This window comes from Nicrophorus vespilloides, unplaced genomic scaffold, assembly GCF_001412225.1.
Source record: "Nicrophorus vespilloides isolate i.1.1-1 unplaced genomic scaffold, Nicve_v1.0, whole genome shotgun sequence".
Lineage (NCBI taxonomy): Eukaryota > Metazoa > Arthropoda > Insecta > Coleoptera > Silphidae > Nicrophorus > Nicrophorus vespilloides.
Window position 1 is genome coordinate 1 of NW_017098211.1, and position 18,984 is coordinate 18,984.

Below are 18,984 nucleotides of genomic sequence, written 5' to 3' on the forward strand. Positions count from 1 at the left end.
TCACCCTGACCAATTGCCGACCTAACCAACATAACATCATTAAGTGGACCCGCCCCCCAACTAGCTGATGAATGTAGAAAAAGTCGAAATATTTGCCTGTGTTCTTGAGGAAATCTTATAGAAATATTGGCGTACAATAATTGTGCAGAAATGGAAGAGTTCATGAATAAATGTAGCACACTTCAACTAAATATTGTAAAAAAAACTAGACAAATTCCAGTTGCATATAGACTTCTGTGAGAGGATACATGTTAGATCACCATTCAATAGCAGCATATTTCAAACAATAAAAAGATACACATCTGACATGCCAATTAGCTAAATACTAATGTAGATATATAGAAACAAGCCTTGAGATGTTAATAATAAAGTACATGTCTACCGCAAGGTAAAAATATTAGAAATTTAAAAATAAACTGAACTAATTTCAACAAAATTAGAATATGTAAAAAAGAAATATGCAAAACAAATGAATCCATATTGAATCAATATGGATACACTGCTAAAGTTTTTGATTGATTTTTGTATGTACATTTTTAATAGAAATTTTCAAAAGTTAATGTATTCTTAAAATTGTGTGGTTCAATGACATCTACAGAAAAAGTTTTAAATATGAAAATGTTACCATTAATTGTGACAATAAATGACAGTTCATTGTAAAATTCAATAGTTCTATCAAAGTTATAAAATTTACAAACATACTATAAAAAATATAGTTGATTTTCAATACAATATCAAATTATTAATAACCTGACAAGCAAATATTTGAAGATTAATTATATTTCAATTTCTCATAAATTTATTATTTTAGTTTAATATTGTATCATATTCGCCAAGTGAATTTCGTGAAAACAAATATACTATGTATATGTAGTTGATTTTAAGTTTAATATTGTTTTTTTAATATTGTATACCCGATCCCATAAGTTTTAAATGTGTAATTAACTAAAAAAAATATTTGATGGAAAGTTGCTGACTCACCTCCAAGTTTACATTTGAAAATGGAGTACCAAGTGTCATCTGCTGCTGCTTAATTGTGGAATGAACTTTTGGAGAAGTGGTATGACCTTACATAAAGCTGTAGTGGCGATCTGCGTTGTACTAGTTAAGCAGATCAAACATGCAGCATACTTCAAAAGAATGTTCTTATTATTTAGCTTGATCCTTGACAGGTTGTATGTAAAGATGTTGTTGTGGATATTTGATGTTTGAAAATAAACAGCAAACTGTCCTTTGTCAAGATCCTTTCATGTAGTAGCTCCATCCATTTCCTGCCTGTGAGTATCCACTGGTGTTGTGGTTAGAATTGTATATTGATTGTTCTTGGTTACATGTTGAAAGCAGCTAACAGGTTTGGATATTTTAATGATTCCTCAGTGGTGCAAATGTTTCCACAAGTGAATCGGAAACATATTTTGGAACCAGTGGTGAACCCCTGAAAAGATTGACTAATATTATTTCTGAACATTAATTTAAAAAAAAAATCACAAATAGAGAACATAATATGTATCTACTGTTGAATGATTTAATTGTAAAAAAATATATTATTCAACACAAAACATTTTGTCTTATTTTTAAATTTAATGGTAATGAAAAGCAAGTGCATCAAAGATAAATGAGTATTTTTAAAGATAACTCGCCATATTCTTTGAAACATTTTGCAGACTAATTAAGATTACCTACTTAATTAATCAATACAATCAACTATGTTTTGTCTTTGTGAAGTCACAAAATTATAAAACATTTAAATGTGTAATATAAATATAAAACATAATAAATTTCTTGTACTCATTATGATCACATACTGGCAGCTTGAAGAAGTGATTTTGATGTTTTTTTTTAATTTCTTATTTCTGTATATGCATATATTATTATTTTCTGAGTGGAAAGACCTATCCTTTTGAAATAGTTTATTAATTTTTAAATATGATTATATACATCTTTTATTAGTATATTTAAGACTAGTTCAATAATTTGTCGTGTCCCAGGGATGGAATTCTGGACACAGTGGAATATNCTATGCTCATCATATAAACGTTTTACTGAGACTATGTCAGTCTTTGAGGGTTTTACTGACACTAATTCTAAATAGTTATTCTACTTACAAAGTTAATTCTTATTAATACGGAGTGGGAGTTGTGATCGGAAGTAGGGTTTGATTATATTGATGACTAAGCGCTCCCACGGGAATCGGCCTCGGTGGTATTGTTTATTATAAGACCGGGACAAATTCCCATGCATTTGTTTATATGAATAAGATGATCGATTACGATTGTACATGTAACGATCTTTATGTATATAATAATGCGACTAAGAGACGCTTTGGATGTCTCTAGTTCGTTAATACACTATACTAATAATAACAATTACAATAATAATAGTTGGACACAACAAAATAATTATTAATACATATACTGTATTGTAGATACATTGTATTGTAGTATAGACTAGAACTAACTAAAATAACAAAAGTGTCGTCCGATATGTAACAAGACGTACCGAATGCAAAAAGGCGCGAATACGTTCAAGGCGCTGCTGTCGGTGAGGATTTATTACAGATTTATGCAGATGTTTGCAAATGCCGTTAGGCTTGTTTGATGTACAGTACACATAGTACTTATTAGCATATATATCAATAATTAATAATAAAGTGGCTGGACACAACAAGTTAACAAAACTGAATTATCTGAGCGGCTGCCATTAGGTTTAACCCAACATTACGAAGCAAAAAAAATCGCTAACGAGTTTCGAACATTAGCATCAACAAATTTAATGGAAATAACTTAATTATAAAATTCTACTAATTTTCTTTACGATTTCAAATTTGTGTTTGAGGTTAATTAAAATATGCCGGTAACGTAAAACACGTTGTAAAATGTATCAATATTCCAAGACAAAAAGTTTACACATACCTTAAGGCTTCTACTTTTGGACGAACTTCCATCTCGACGGTTTGGTGGTTCGGTCTTAAATGACCATTTTCATTGTAAAACCAACGGTCTCAGCTTTTTTGAACTGATCTTAAGTCTCAACGGTTTTAACAGAAAATTTGTTAACAAGAGGGGAATCCCCCCTCAAAAATGGTACCAACCAACACATTTATACCAATCTAGCACATGGAAAATAACTAAAGCAAGTTTAATAAACTGCGTTTGCACAAATCAATTATTAGCTATACCAAATGATGAGAACGTACTAATAAATAAAACTTATTATTGGTTTCGAAATAATTTATAGATATAAATGTTGTTTGTATTGCATACATTAAGTATATTCAACCCGTATCTGATCATCCGACCGCAACCAAGTTGACTACTATCACCAACTATCACAATAAAATAATGTTATAGGTTAATTTTATATTTGTAAATATTATTGTAGTTTTTTGTGTTTACGTTTATTACATATTTTTGCGCAATTTCAGTAAATTATGAACATGCAAGGATTCTCCTCAACAATCTCCACAGAGCCTGGTCTGAGCCGCAACAATGAGTTCTACTTTGGTCTTGTCCTGGCAATCTCATCAACAGCTTTTATTGGTTCCAGTTTTGTGATAAAGAAAATTGGATTGATTAGGCTAAACCGTAGGGGGGCTTTGAGGGCAGGTTCTGGTGGTTTTGGGTACCTGAGAGATTGGATTTGGTGGCTCGGCTTAATAACAAGTAAAGTATATGGAAATATGTATACTAATTAATAAATAAATTCAATTGTTTGCAGTGGGTGCTGGGGAATTAGCCAATTTTGCAGCATATGCTTTTTCACCTGCATCATTGGTTACACCATTGGGTGCACTAAGTGTTTTGGTGTCAGCTATTTTGGCTTCTAAATATTTAAATGAAAATCTTAATTTGCTGGGAAAGGTAACTTATATTCACTGGTAGTGGTAGCAGATTCTAATTGTTGATATTTTAGTTGGGATGTGTTCTGTGTATATTGGGTTCAACTGTGATTGTGATACATTCACCAAAAGAGGAGACTGTGGAGAGTTTGGATGTGCTAATGGAAAGATTGAGGACATCAGGATTTGTTGTTTACTGTGTTATCATTGTAAGCCTTTCGTTTGTGATTAGCTTTTACTTGGGACCAAAGTATGGTGATCAGAATGTTTTGATTTACATTGCACTGTGTTCAGGGATTGGGAGTTTGACTGTGGTTTCGTGCAAGGGTCTTGGTTTAGCCTTGAAACAGTTCTTCGCTGGAGTAGAAGATTCCAATGGTTGGTTGATGTACCTTTTCTTTATTACTGTAGTGATTTGTATTATCATTCAGATGAATTACTTGAACAAAGCGTTGGACTTGTTTGATGCTAGCGTAGTGACGCCAGTTTACTATGTTTTCTTTACTACTCTCGTTATCATTGCTTCAAGCATTGTTTTCAACGAGTGGAGCAGTTTAGAGGGCGAAGATATTTTGGGGAACTTGTGCGGATTTCTGATTGTCATAATCGCAATTTTTATGTTGAACGGTTTCAAAGACGGATTGCCGCCCAGACATAAGAGCGATGAGAACCTACGATCTGATCGGTATCAGGGCTATCAAAGTATACTGACGCGGAGCATTTAAAATCTCTTCACACTTCAATTGTATTACCGTACTTGTGCTTTGTCTTTTTTGATAATACTTAAGCGGTGAAGACTTTGATGAAGGTTGTTAAAAGTTGAACTAAATTAATTCATAGAAAGGAGCAAATAGAACTTGCGGTTTGATTTTTATCAATACTATCAGAGAGTACTAATACCTAAATCCCTCCAATTATATTAATTATATAAAATTAAGTTGTATAAATTATATAATATTATTTAAGTAAACTGACTAATATCTTTAATATACAAGATTTTAATCTACCAAATATTATAATAAATCAAAATTTTAAGTTTATTATCCGTGCTAATATCCATGTTATTATCTGAATATAATTATTGTTAATAATTTGAATATTCTTCAATATTAAGTGGATACAATTTGTAATGTACAAAGCAGAATGGAATTTTAGTAAAACGGGGATGATTTGCTAGATAAGTCTTGACGTATATTTAGTACTGGTGATTATTTATTTACAATTATTTTTAGAAGGTAGAATTTACATTTAAATATATTTAGACAGTACTAAACATTAAATTACACGTAAAAGTATCACCATAAAATGGAATTTGTTAAAAAACTTTTAATTTTGTATTATTTATAAGATAAATTGGAGGAGTACAAAATGCTCAAAATTTAGGTACAAAATTTATGAACATAGGTAATTTATCCTTCAGACACAAGCGTCATACTTAAGTATTAAAAAATACTTTGACATTAAACTCTTAACACGTACTACATACAATGAAGTAAGAATTGAAGCGCCTGATGCTTTAATTTTTTGTACACATAAAATATTAAGAAACTTGATGTTAATATGATATTTAATAGGATGTAAACAGAGAAATGAGGTAAACGAAAGTGAGGCCGATCTTGTTTGTGCTTGAAGCACAATCTAGTCCATTTATTAGTGATATATAAAAACGAATCTGAATTTGTTGAAACGCTGCCAAAATGATCCGTGTCGTCGCATTTTTCTCGGATCATCGGACTTGGCCGTAAATATTGCATTTGTTTTTCGTTCCCTGATTTAGTTAAGCGTTGAGTGCTTTACGACCAATCTGTGTTTGGCTCGAAAAACAAATAAAATAAATTATTGAAGACATATATACGATAATTAGATCTGAGCGTAGGTAAACGAGCCAAGATGATTAAATTAAAAAAGAAACAAATTAGTAATTTATTTTTTATTATATATTAATTATTTTTTTTAATTGAGACTTTATTTTAATTAGTTTCATGTCGGAGTAATAAACATTCAATACTGTTTTACATTAGTTCTAATTGGAAATAAATTATTGACGTATAAAGTCAATAATTATTTTTACTATGAATGTTTGCAGCTACAATAATAACGCCCATACAGTATAGTTCTTAACAATAAGTAAACTTGCTGTGACTATTTTATATTAAGTTGTTGTTTACTTTTTTTAAACCTGTGAAGTGATCTGCACGAAGGATGTCAATAAAGGAAGAGACTCGTATGAAAACAGAAACAAATTTATTGTACAAGTGATTCTAGTAATCGTAATCCTGTCGATCCTGTCCTTATCACGAGCCCTAAACCTATAAAAATGAATGTTTTTGAAATTACTCGATCGACCTTGATCAAGTACGTGCCTAGCTCTGTCCGGTTGTGATAATAATAATAATAACTACACATTATATCAATAATGAATACCTTGTGTAGGTCAAATATTCGAGGGAGAATCAATAAATTAAATGTTACAGCAGGAGTCTAGCGAATTCTGAAAATCCATTTTGTTAATTGAGAGTTGTTGGTGAGTTTAAAGGGAATGCGTACCTTCGTAGTTGATTTTACCATCTTTGTCGGTGTCTGCCATCGTGATGAAGTCGCTTAATTGCTGTTCAGTAACCTGTTCGCCGATGGTCTCCATGGCCGTTTTCAGTTCGTCCCGCGTTATGTAACCGTTCTGGTCCAGATCGAAGACGCGGAATGCCGCCATCAGGTCCTTCTGGTGGTCGTCCGTCGCCTCCTCCGGCCTCAGATCCTGAATCTTTCTCACCCACTGCAGGAACTCGGTCTCGTCCAACAGTTCGTTACCTATTGAATTACCGCAATCAATTTAAATGATTAATAATAGCATATTTACGGATACAACAAAAGTATGAAATAATTAATGTTTGAATCACATTGACTGGAGTTAATAATATTAATTTTGTATTATTTATAATAATTATTATGTCTGAGCTGCTTTAAGAAATGTTAACATAATATAAATGTAAATAATATAGTTTTGAAAAACAGCTTTTGCTGGATTATAACGATGAATTTTCTTATCTTTAAATTTACTGCAGATAGCTAAATCCAGTGTAATAAAACTTTTGTCATTTGAAATGTTAGTTAGAATCTAGATAATAACAGATGAAAATAATATTTTATTATGAATGTAGGAAATATGTAAATTCATAGGTTCTTTTTATATGATTTTTTTTTCTATAAATAATTATATAATCATAATTATATTGCAATAAATATTGTTAATAATATTATTTTTAGTTCATTCAATACTATTTTCATTTCATTCAACATTTAAGTTCATGCAATAACTAAGAAATATTATGTTAACCCTTTCGATGATCGATCGATGATGACCAAATTATTTAATAGGAGAAAAAGAAAACGACAATTAGGCGACTGAAAATTACGGCGAAACAGCATAACTTACTCTCTTCCTCCTCATTAACACTTACGATACAACTCTCGAACATCCAGATAAAGTGAAATCTAATTTTTATCTAAATTTTTAATGAAAATAATTTTGAAAGCTTTGATAGTTCCAAGTTAATATAAAAATAACTAAAGAATTTAAGTAAAACTTGTTTATTTCTGGTCGCATATTGTCCTATACCTATTTACTGTATATTAAAATGACCTCGTTCAACGCTGTTTCGTTTAGTGTTTTATATTTTAGAAACGTATACAGAGTTAATCGGGGTATTATTGTACTGTGAGTTTAGCAAATACTGACACCACCTGACGTCATTACAGATATGTAAGTTGTATTAAAGAGAAACATTCTAGATAGTTGCAAACAATTTTGGAAAACAATATATCGTAAAATGTCGACCATAATACAATAAACCTTTTTATACCGGGTTACTCTCATAATGCGGCTTCCTTCTAACAAACATTGCGTTGTTTCTATATAATACTACATAATTAGTTTAAAAACTATTTTGAAAAGAGTTATCTTGAATCTAAAGTTTAGATGAAGAGCAACTGGTGGCATTCATTGATACATCTACCTCAAAAGCATTAGAAGACAAAAATATGGATAAATAATACATTGACAGTCTCAATTTGCAAATCATGTCTCCTTCACATCATAAGGAGACATGATTTGCATAACGAATTGGAGTTAGGTTTCCATACGAATTAATCTGATTGGTACTAATTATGAGTTTCTTATAACGCGTTTTCCATATTACACGGTATGGATTAATTGCGTTATATTAACCCTCCAATTGTACACATTTTGTACAGATTTTAGCTCAGTTTTATAGAAACTTGTTTGTTGAAACTGTTTAAAACTACCTGTTGTGCTTGCCGTTCGAACGAGGTCCTCCAAGATGTTTGGCCTGACGTCGATTCCGAGCTTCTGCATCATTAGATGGAGCTCGTCCTTGTTCAATTTGCCATCCTGATTGGAGTCTATCAGACCGAAGGCGGTCCTCAGATCTGGCGAAGGCGAAAGGTGAAGCAAAACCAAAAAGAAAAAAGGAAATAGACGAATCGTTAAATTTTGTATGGACATGCATGTTATTGTGCGACCGATTTTCTGACGGTCGGTGCTGTTAATTTTAGTCAGTCGCGTTACAAATTTAAGTCCACTTTGTTTATTTTTAGCCAAAGAGGAGTCCCACATCCACCGCAAACCAAAAGTCCCGATCCAGAAATCCAGGAATGCGTCGTTCGTGCCGTTTACCTTGCAATTCGTTTTCGGTGAAATCCTTCCTGCTCGCCGCGGCTACAGCTGCCTGACACTGGCGGGAAAAGACAAAACAAATTGAACATCCCGATGGAATCGATCACGGCATTATTAACAGAAATACCTTCTTGCTGTTTATAGCTTTCGCCATTGCACTCATTTTTTATTGTTGTTATTGTCTTTTTCTTTTTGATGTCACTGAAAAGATCAGTTGCCTTGCGGACCTCGACTTTGTCAGAGTTATAAATTCACTAAAAAACGGTGATGTGTGTTGTTTCAAAAGTGCATCTTGTTGATGTGTTTACTGTGGCAGCACTAACAATGCCACAAAACTCAGCTTTTTGGCAGGGGCCAAACACACATGTAAAAATACAGATTTAAAAGTGGGTAGCAAAGGCGCTCGACGGATTTCGCAAAGCGTTTATAAATTTATAAATGCGTGTGCCCGCCCGCAGCATCCAGACTACTCTATCTGTCCCTGTCTCTCCTGCTATCTACCAATTCTTTAAAAATATATGTGTGTGCGTGTATTACATGTATGTATTTTTGCTGATCCATATACACACACAAACTGAAAGATCTTTTTTATTTCTTCTTTCGAAAAGCGCAACGAAATACAGAAAAATAAATAAACGAGATAAGATGATGTGATATGATCTTATCTACATCAAATTAATCATCATCTATAATACATGTATATTACATCAAAATAGTAATCATTTTGCTTAGTTCGGTCGTACGTACACAAGTACAAAACTTGTGAGTCTTCTTAATCTAATTATGCAGAAGTTTGCAACGTAGATCATTTCATCGATGTTACATAAACGGAACATACAGTTTTTTTCGCATTTTGAGCCAAATATTTTGTGACATGTTTATACTACATTGATGATAAACATTCAGTTTTGGCAATGCGTTTTTATTTACACATATTATTTGAATGCAATAATTGCACAACATAAATTATTTTTGCGATACATTTTGTACATAATCGCCAGTAATAGTTTGTTTTCCTTTATTTTTATACTATAACTTTTTGTACAATTTGTATTTTTCGAATTATTTATTATATTTATTTAATTATGTCATATTACACGGGCCACATTAATGTTGTCGTAGGCTCTAGAAACCTAGACAATTTGGGGTCCATATGCAATATTGCCTGTAAAGAAAGGTTTTAGGCACAATTCTTCTAGGCGTTTCTGTTTTTTTAAACTATTCTTGAATCCTAATTCCTATTTTTTGGTGTGGATCCTAAAAATTATTGTAGAGATTTTTGAGAGCCCTATCATCCATTAGTCACAAGTCAGAAGCTTTGAGTTTATGTGTGATCTTATGCATAAACCTAGTTTAGCAATTTGGTAGCGCCGCTACATTAAACGTTGTAAGAGAAATAATAACTACAAATATCGAGGATCTTTATTTTCAGATAGAATAATATATAGTTTTAGTTATAACTTTAAGTTAAGAATTGAATAATAAATTGCTCTTTGATGTTATTCTAAACTTTTAAACATTGCTTATTAAATTTATAAATGAACATTTTGTTATGCAATGTGTATAGTTTTTAAAATGCCTCTGCCAATGCTAGAGATAAGTGTCAGAGATATTCTCATTTTTTTAATCGACTAATCAACAAATGTTGAAATCTGACTTATATATTGATCATATAAGAAGTGTATAGTATTTTACAACAACTAATTCTCCGCATACAATGGTACTGTTTTTTTAAATTCTTAAATTTCTAGACCCAAGAGGGGCCAGACAACTGAATTAAACAAAATAATTGAGTTGAGTAGTAGATTGTAATCACTTTTTTTTGTCAAATTAGTAGATGGAATTTTTATATTAAATAATGTCCATCTTTTAGATAATTTTAAAATACAGAGAAGAGAGAGAAAACAGAGTAAATAAAAAAAATGTTTAAAAAATCTGCTTAATATTTATTTCGTTTCTTCTAGTCAAAAATATAGTTAACATACTTCTTTAACAATTTTTAAAGCACAACGTAAATGATTAATTATAGTGTTAGTATGTGTTACCTTTCCTGTTTAAGTTAAAGTGCAGTACCGCCTATGCATTGCTTTCGGTCGGTGTGTAGAGGACAGGGGTTGGCTTGTCGCTGGTGCCCCTCGCCATCTGAGCGTAGAACCTCTGACGGTTGTCCCTCTCCAAAGCCTGCTCCGTCTTCAAACGGCGCACAGATTTGGCCAACATGAAACCAAAGATGACGCCCAAAAGTTGGACGACGGCGACGCAGATTGCACCAGTACCGATGAGGGTGGCGCAGTCGTGCATGATGAAATGCAGACGGTTCAAGCATCCTCCGGTGTACAAGTTGTTCAATTCCATTTTGATATCACCTCTGTAACAGCTGGATGGTGGTTCGATGTTTAAGATTTCCTTCCAATCCTCGGGGCCGTTGATTCCGCAGCATTGCAACTGAAGAACGAATTGTTAAAACGATAATCAACTACAACGTATCATCATTACCCTAGACTGCAAGTAATCCCACTCGGCCTTGGTGGAGTTGTGCTTCTTATAGAAGGCGATGGTAGTCTGCATGTTGTCACCGACATATTCGGCAACGTTACTTCTCATCGAGTATGCGGCGATGGCTGCCGAGATCTCCAAGATCAGGATCAAGCTGAGCAAGAATGCATACTAAAAGACAAATAACATTAACCATCGTCTCCGAACGCCAAGAGGTGACCTACAGTGTTGATCAAGCATGTGCTCTTCTTGATGGCGCCGAAACACCCGAACAGCGATACGATGAAGATGATCACACCGATGGCGATCAGAAGAGCGGCCGGGCTGAATTGTGTCAGTATAAACGTCTCGAAATCCGTGAAGATAGCTGTGATTGTGCTGCCTACGGAAATCAGCAGGAAGCCGATCATCTGCAAAACCAAACAACAACATGAATTTTGTAAATCAGTCACGTAGAGATAAGGAGATGATGGATATTTTTAGATTGCTTTGTTGCGATTAAGGAAATCCGATAGGGTCGCGTTCAGATAATATAGATATCATCAGAATGTATCTGTATCAGCAATAATCGATATCTTTGTGGTCTCATGTTTATTTCACTATTATCGTCGAAATAAAACAATGCACATAAATGTAAAGTTAAATTATTACCTATTACTGGAACGCAAACAATGCTATGTTAATGTTGCTGTAGATAAGTTTTATAAACACGATAGCAAAATTTTCCATTCCGTGAACAAACCGATGTCAAACGTTTAACGCTGTTTCACTATTATTTACAAATTGAACAAATATAAAACTAAAATAATATCAAATCATTCTTTTAATTAAATTAATAAAATTGAAAAAACAGACCACAAAGTATAATTGTGTAACATACTAATACTGTTAGACTAATTCAATTTATCCAGATTTCACAATAATTGATTTCAATTTACTCAGTACGATAACAAAAATATCAATTTATTGTTACTAGTCAAACGAGAAAATAACTAACATCATCTCGATGTTAATCGATAAATCAATTGTCAAATTCGTAATATTGAGCAATATTTCTTTTTTTATATTAAAATGTATCTGTAATAATTATAGTATCAAATAATGGATTATATATAATTAATTTATGTACTTTGGAAATATTTATAATAAATTTTATGTTGTCACCATCTAGCGAAATATTAAATTTTATTTAATCTTTTCGAGTACATCGACATTTTTCTTATAATTTAGAATACCGTTTGAATTGGAGATAATGTTCACATGTATTGATTAGTATAAATGGATAAGAAATATATAATTCAATTGTTTTATAACCTAATATTGAGCAATTTTGATTTTTTATATTGTTATATAGCACATATATATCCTCTTTGGGAGAATTTGAATTTTACCTAATAAAGCAGCCCATAAAGACTATGCCTAAATCCACTCCTGGCACTATGCAAGGTATTGCTGTATTAAGTCTTTTCAATTGTTATAACATAAAACAGAGAATTGCACATGTAATTTTCATAAAGAAGTATTGATTCGTGTATTTTGAAAATTCAATCATTTTGAGAACGTAGTTATTTTTTTTTATAATTTCAAATTCCGTGTACGTTGGTGATAGCGGTAATTATTGATTAGTATAAATGGATACAAAAAAGTAAATCTATAAATCAATAGTACTATCACCTAGTACGTGTAACACTGAAACTCGTTATCACCTTCAATTAATCATTATTGAACTGAGTTTCAATGTTTTTTCCTATCATTTATTACTATTGTTCTAGAAAACACTCGAGCTACAATATGATGTTTAAGTATGTAGCTAAAATTCTCCTTAACCGATTTACGTTGCGTTTATTGCGAAACTTTTGAAACGCTTTGTTTGTGCAAACACGAGAATATTTATATGCAGATAAGGCGAGGGGCCCTAATATAGGAACAAACGAAAATCGGAAACAGTAAAAAAGTTACTCACGGCAAACATAAAGTTGGTTGTGAACAGCATGTAGCTGATGCACTTCATTCCGACTTCGGCGTCTTGAGCCATCCTGATGTTGCGATTCTTTCTACCAGATGCGTGTACAAAAAGCATACAATTGCTATCCTTCGCGTATTTCACTGGGTACTGTGATAACGGGCGATACCTTTCAGGCTGTGCCTTAAACCTCTAATCTTGTTTCTGATAACAGCGAGTCGATATCGCGGACAAATGTCGCCGCTATATAAAAATGTATTATTTGTGCTGGCGGGTACTCGAATGGAAATATCGATCAAAATTCATTATTAATTGCGACAAAATGCGACCGATGGAAACTCGCTACAAACAAATACAATGGAGCGCACTTATTAATTGTTTGTCGAACAAGTAAAGAGTTCGTGCACGCAAACACCGCACACATGCGCGTACCTTTCCATCGATAAATGTTTAACGCAATTGTGCTAATTCAACAATAAATGTTGAAGAAAATGCAAGGAAATAATGATTTGTCCCTGTTGACTCATACTATTCACCTTACTGCTATATTGATAAGTATAGCATGTGGGTATATTGTTAGTCCTCTGTTCCTCACTCTTTATGAACTGATAATATTTATATAGTGGTCATTGCTATATGGACATGATGTTAGTCATTGTTCTATGTAACAGCCTTATTTTAATCTAAAGATATTCGTTGCAATATAAATAAAAAAATAAACATTGATATATAACAAATGTCATTGTTCATTTGTTATTGTAACTAATTAACTATGATATTAAAAACACTAGATTATTTAATCTTTTTCATTGAAATTAAAACGTTAAATAAGCATATACATAGTATTTGAATCAATCACATTATTACAATAAAATATCATTTTGATTTAAAAAAAAAATGCTATTTTGTAAAGAAAACAAGCGAATGCTCGTGGTTATATATGATTGCCATTATTGTTTGTACAAAAACCTACTTTTTCAAAAACTGGTTTAAACTGGTATTCGATTATTTACAAAAAAAAAAATTCGTAAATTTTTATTGGATGATATTTTCTTATTGTAGTACAACTGTTGGCCATATTTTATCGGGTAATTGTCTGGTGTTGGCTTTAAATTGGAATATTTTTAATGTTAAATAGGGCTTGAAATTGCGGACATCGTTATCATAGGTAATGTTGAAATAAAATAAAATTACAGTCACATATTTTAATTTTATTGCAATCAGTTACGTATTTAAGTTAAGTAAAAGACGAGGCAAGTGGTCGATTATCGGCATCATAGCAAATTAACAACAAGCTATGTATTTTTTTTTTTCTAATTCTGTTTGGTCGTGGGCCCTAGGTATAGTACCTAATGGATAAAACGGCTCTAGCATTGTGCTCATCCGTTGACTAATCCAATTGACTTTATATGTGTAGTCAGAAAGTCTAAAGAGCCGAACACCACAATTGTTTTAGGGCCCTCAAATAGTAAAACTTACTGGTATCCACGACTTTCTTAACGTGGCCCTCCGAAAACCAACACTTCAAACCCTCTCAACAATTTTTATATCTGTTGTCTATGATTTTTTCTATTTCAAATCGGTTTCAAATCGGTATTACATAAGAAAACTGATATAGTGAAATAATGGACTATCCTCTCCTTTATTTTCCTCTGGTAAGATACATAAAGATCATACAAATTGTCGTACGTTAAGCGAATGCTCATGGTTATATATGATTTCCATTAGGAAATAGCAATATATCAGAAATTTATTTACATTTCTTTATATTACTGAATTATTCCATAAGAAAAAAGTGTTGTCTTTTATCCTTAGTTGAATTAAATGTGTGAATTCATTTTATAACAATCTTATAAATATAAATAATTATCTAATTATCATAGCACCACAAATATTCTTAGCTTTATTATTTTTGAATGTTATTTAACATTTTGAATTATAGAAAGTGAATTGCGTATTTGGTCGAAAACAAGGCGCAGTATAATACTGATTAAATGAAATTGCTTATTATGAAATTATAAAAAATAACACCTCAAATATTCTTAGTATTGTTATTTTTGATAAGCTAACATTCTAATTAAAAAAAAGTGAATTGCGTATTTGAAAATAAGACAGAATACAAAACTGATTAAATGAAATTGCTTATTATGAATATAATGCAGCAATAAAACATATGATAAAAGAATTACAACAACAATAATTCATTATTTCGTTTATTGTACTATCATTCAAATTCAAAATAAATTTTATTTTTATAATTTTCATAAATAAATGTTAATTGTATGTGTTACATTGTATTTTCAAATATAAGCAACATGCAAGTATATTTATTATAATAACAGAATACAGTAATTCCTCGCATAGTCTGAAACAAATAAAATACTAAAAAAATTGCACAAAATGAAACTGTGTATACTATATTTTTAGAATTTATTTTTATTTTGTTCAATTAAAATTTAGTTGAAGTAAAAAATTCTGAGCGTTTTTCACATGATGGCTTTAGTGAGCCATATCTCAACGTATACATCCGTTGCATCTTGTCATTCTATGCTGCGACTTAAAGGCGACATAACGCTTTAAAAAAAGTTCTTTGATAGTTTTGTGTTTAGTGAATCCAGTTGTGTGCTAGATCGTTCCAAAATGGAAGTAAAAAAATAGAAAACTCGATATATTCTTCAGTACCACTACGACCAAGGAGAAAAACGGAGCAGGCGACCAATAAAAAATGTGTTGTTTATGGATCCAATACAGTATAGAATGCAACAGCAGAGCGTTGCTTCCAATGCTTCCGTTCTGGTAATATGGACGTCGAAGATGAGACATGCTTTGGTAGGCTAATCGTCGAAAATGTTGATAAAATCATCGAGTCGGACAGGCATGCGAGCACTTATTCCATTGTCCAGGAACTGAAAATTAGCCAGAAAACCGTTTGGAACCATTTGCATAAGGCTGGCCACAAGAAGAAGCTCGATGTATGGGTACCACATGAATTGACGAAAAAGAACCTTTTGGAGTGAATTGATGCCTGCATTTTTTTGCTGAAACGCCGGGTTAAATGTGTTTGGTGAGATTGGAAGGGAATCCTACACTATGAGCTGCTCACATCGGTCCACTTAATTCGAACCTATACTTTCAACAACTGACCAGATTTAAAGACGCGCCAGAAGTTCCGAGAGCTTGGATGGGAGGTTATATCGTACTCGTCGTATAGTCCAGACCTGGTACCAAGCGATTATCACCTTTTCAAGCATTTGCATTTGGTAAAAAACTGGCCTCAACAGAGGCAGAGTTTTTTACTAGTACAGACGAGGAATTCTTCAATCGAAAAATTATGAAATTGCCTTCAAAATGGATAAAAGTTGTCGAACAAAACGGTTTAGTTGTTGATCTAAATCCGAAAATTCTAACTTTGTTAATTTCATCGTCGAAATACAGAGAAAAAATGCTCAGAACTTTTTTCTTCAACCAATATTTAATAATAAATCTGTTTCTGGGGTTTCTATTTGGGGACAACATCAGAACCTTAAAAATGCAATAATCAAATACAAATCCATTTGCTTCTTATCGGAAAAATCCGGATTATAGTTTGGCCACTTATATAATTCATGTATAAGATAGATTTTATATAATTTTGTCGAAAATAAATATTTACTTTTCAAATTATACATAATTAAAAAATAATATATTTTAAACATATGCCATAAATGAATGTTTGTAACAATATTTAAGAATTATTTGTAGAGAAGAAGTTTATTATGCAACGAGTTTTGCAGTAAAAATGTAACTAACTATTATTAACGATTAAATTTACTTGTATAAGTATACTTTATTCATTTTACGTTTATCAAAAATATCTTCAGATGTATTGAATTTGTAAATCATTGCAGCATGGATGTACTTAATGAAGATGATGTTTTCTTAAAAAAAACTGTAGAAATGTAGAAATAATATATGTCAAAAGATAAGTTTGAATGATTTTTTTCGGGAATAGTCATGTTGGATATTTTTCAGTCCGAAGTAAGTTTTAGGTTGAGAGAGACTGGTTTTCCAACCAATACTAAATTTCAGACTACATGAACTATGTAATAATGGATAAGAGTCTTATTACAAGAGATACATTTAAGTTTCTTGTCAATCTTGTCAACATAAGTAAATTAAATAATATTACTAGTTTGTGATTTGGAGCAAATTCGTTTAGAGTCCTCAAAGATTTGAAGTTTTGCCACTGAATAATCCACTGCAATCATTCATGTTACATTTTGTAGATGACGAATCTGTTTGAAAATATTAACATATGAAATGAAAAAAATTAAAATTAAAATAATAATGAATTGAAAGTTTATAATGAATGCAAACTTGAGGATTTTTTTTAATGCAGCAGAATTATTACAGACAGGGAAAATTTGTAAAGGTTGCAAGTTTCTAATAATTGGCTAAAAAAAATTGATGACACATATACACCTATATCAATTCGATTCAATACATTTAGCTAATTAATAAGTGTGAAGTAAAATAAAATGTGTGTACTGAAATTTTATATTCGATTTATGATTAGTAGCAAATATTTTGAATAGTCCGATAGCGGCGACACTATAATGGCGGCAGATCTATAGGGGGCTTAAACAAAAATTTGTTTAGGGCCCTCAAATACTAAAACTAAATGGTGTTTGCGGCTTTTATGGCCCTTTGTTGGCTTTATGATTTTTCTCTATTTGAAATAAAAGATTGCTAGGTGCCATGAAATTTATCGAAGATCTCTGAATTTGTTTATGCCTTATGAAAAACTCCGATGGATTTAGGGGCCCGAATAATATTTTGCAGAGGGTACAAAGATTTGAAGTTCCGCCACTATATATTTTTAATAATATATTATAATTGATGTATACAATAAAAAAAATAAGTATTAAATGTTTGTATACAACTCCTTTGCAATTGACATTTTGTTGCGGCCGACCATTTTATTATTATCTAATACTTGTAGGTGATTATTTAGAATAACTTGTGGAATATTCGGAAGAACGGTTACATTGTAAATCAAATAGTTGCTTCTATTTTATCAACACTCAGCAGTATTCTTCAGCCCTTAAATATTTGGACAGGATCATAAAACTAAGAAAAGGTTGTATTTTCCACAAGGTCAAAACCTTGATTTTCTTACCTCCCACGTAGCCCCTTTTTGAAATGGTTATATTTTTGTATTATATAATTTAGTCTTAGTTGGCGGGCCGAAGATAGAAGATACTATTAGTTAATCCGAACTGAGAAGTTAGTCTTAGTTGGAGAGTTGAAGTGTGAACAAGGTCTTTCTTGGAGAGTCCAGGGAAGAACACTTGCTAAGTAATTATTAACTTAAGAAGAGAATGTAACTTATAGTTTATAATCCATGAGATCAACGATTGTATAGTTAACTTCTCAATAAAAACTGATGTGTATAATAAAACTAATTAAGAATATTGCATTAAATATTCATAAAACCTTCTAAGACGACATAACTACGAGATAATCCAGTAATTAATTCCGGGACACGACAATTTATTGCAAAGAAGGAATGAGGAAGTATTAACTAATAATCTCTTAATCGGTAAAAACAATAATCATGTTGATAATGCAACATAAATTGTCACTCTTCATGTAAACCCACATTCAATTTTATTAATAATAATATCCAAAATGTTATTAAGAAAACTGAAAAAGTTGAACCCAAATGGAAACTCGGATACATAATAATATTATTTTTCTAAGTTTTCATCAGTATTCATCGTGTTCATGAACTAATAGATATAAAGTAATTAACATCTACTTTATTTCTTTACACTTTATATAGTTAAACACTAACAATAGTTTTTTTTTAATCTTAGTAAAAACTGTATCATTTAAAAAAATAGTGTTAATATATTATTTAATATTAAGAGTTGAAGTAACGTTAAACAATTATATAATAAATGTATTTTATTGGAATAAGTAGAAAAAAAAAACGCAAAAACCTTTTGCTAC

At 31.5% G+C, this 18,984-nt stretch overlaps 3 protein-coding genes across 3 annotated transcripts; 1 reads left to right on the forward strand and 2 right to left on the reverse strand.

Moving 5' to 3' along the window:
- Window positions 1-3,189: 3,189 nt before the first annotated feature.
- On the forward strand, window positions 3,190-4,807 carry LOC108561932 (magnesium transporter NIPA2; the record flags this gene model as incomplete). Its single annotated transcript, XM_017920083.1, is given in 4 exon segments — window positions 3,190-3,365; window positions 3,425-3,662; window positions 3,718-3,860; window positions 3,913-4,807. Coding segments are annotated over 3 exon segments (1,026 nt in total). The 3' UTR covers window positions 4,564-4,807.
- Window positions 4,808-6,065: 1,258 nt separating this feature from the next.
- On the reverse strand, window positions 6,066-8,874 carry LOC108561933 (calcium-binding protein E63-1). The gene is made up of 5 exons (XM_017920084.1): window positions 8,659-8,874; window positions 8,532-8,589; window positions 8,141-8,284; window positions 6,386-6,646; window positions 6,066-6,329 (listed from the first exon to the last, which is right to left on the reverse strand). The coding sequence occupies exons 1-5, from the start codon at window positions 8,692-8,694 to the stop codon at window positions 6,307-6,309; spliced, it is 522 nt and encodes a 173-aa protein (XP_017775573.1). The 5' UTR covers window positions 8,695-8,874; the 3' UTR covers window positions 6,066-6,306.
- A 1,611-nt stretch (window positions 8,875-10,485) lies between these two features.
- LOC108561917 (leukocyte surface antigen CD53-like) lies at window positions 10,486-13,424 on the reverse strand. Its single transcript, XM_017920036.1, has 4 exons — window positions 12,991-13,424; window positions 11,252-11,437; window positions 11,028-11,198; window positions 10,486-10,976 (listed from the first exon to the last, which is right to left on the reverse strand). The coding sequence occupies exons 1-4, from the start codon at window positions 13,105-13,107 to the stop codon at window positions 10,608-10,610; spliced, it is 843 nt and encodes a 280-aa protein (XP_017775525.1). The 5' UTR covers window positions 13,108-13,424; the 3' UTR covers window positions 10,486-10,607.
- Window positions 13,425-18,984: the final 5,560 nt, after the last annotated feature.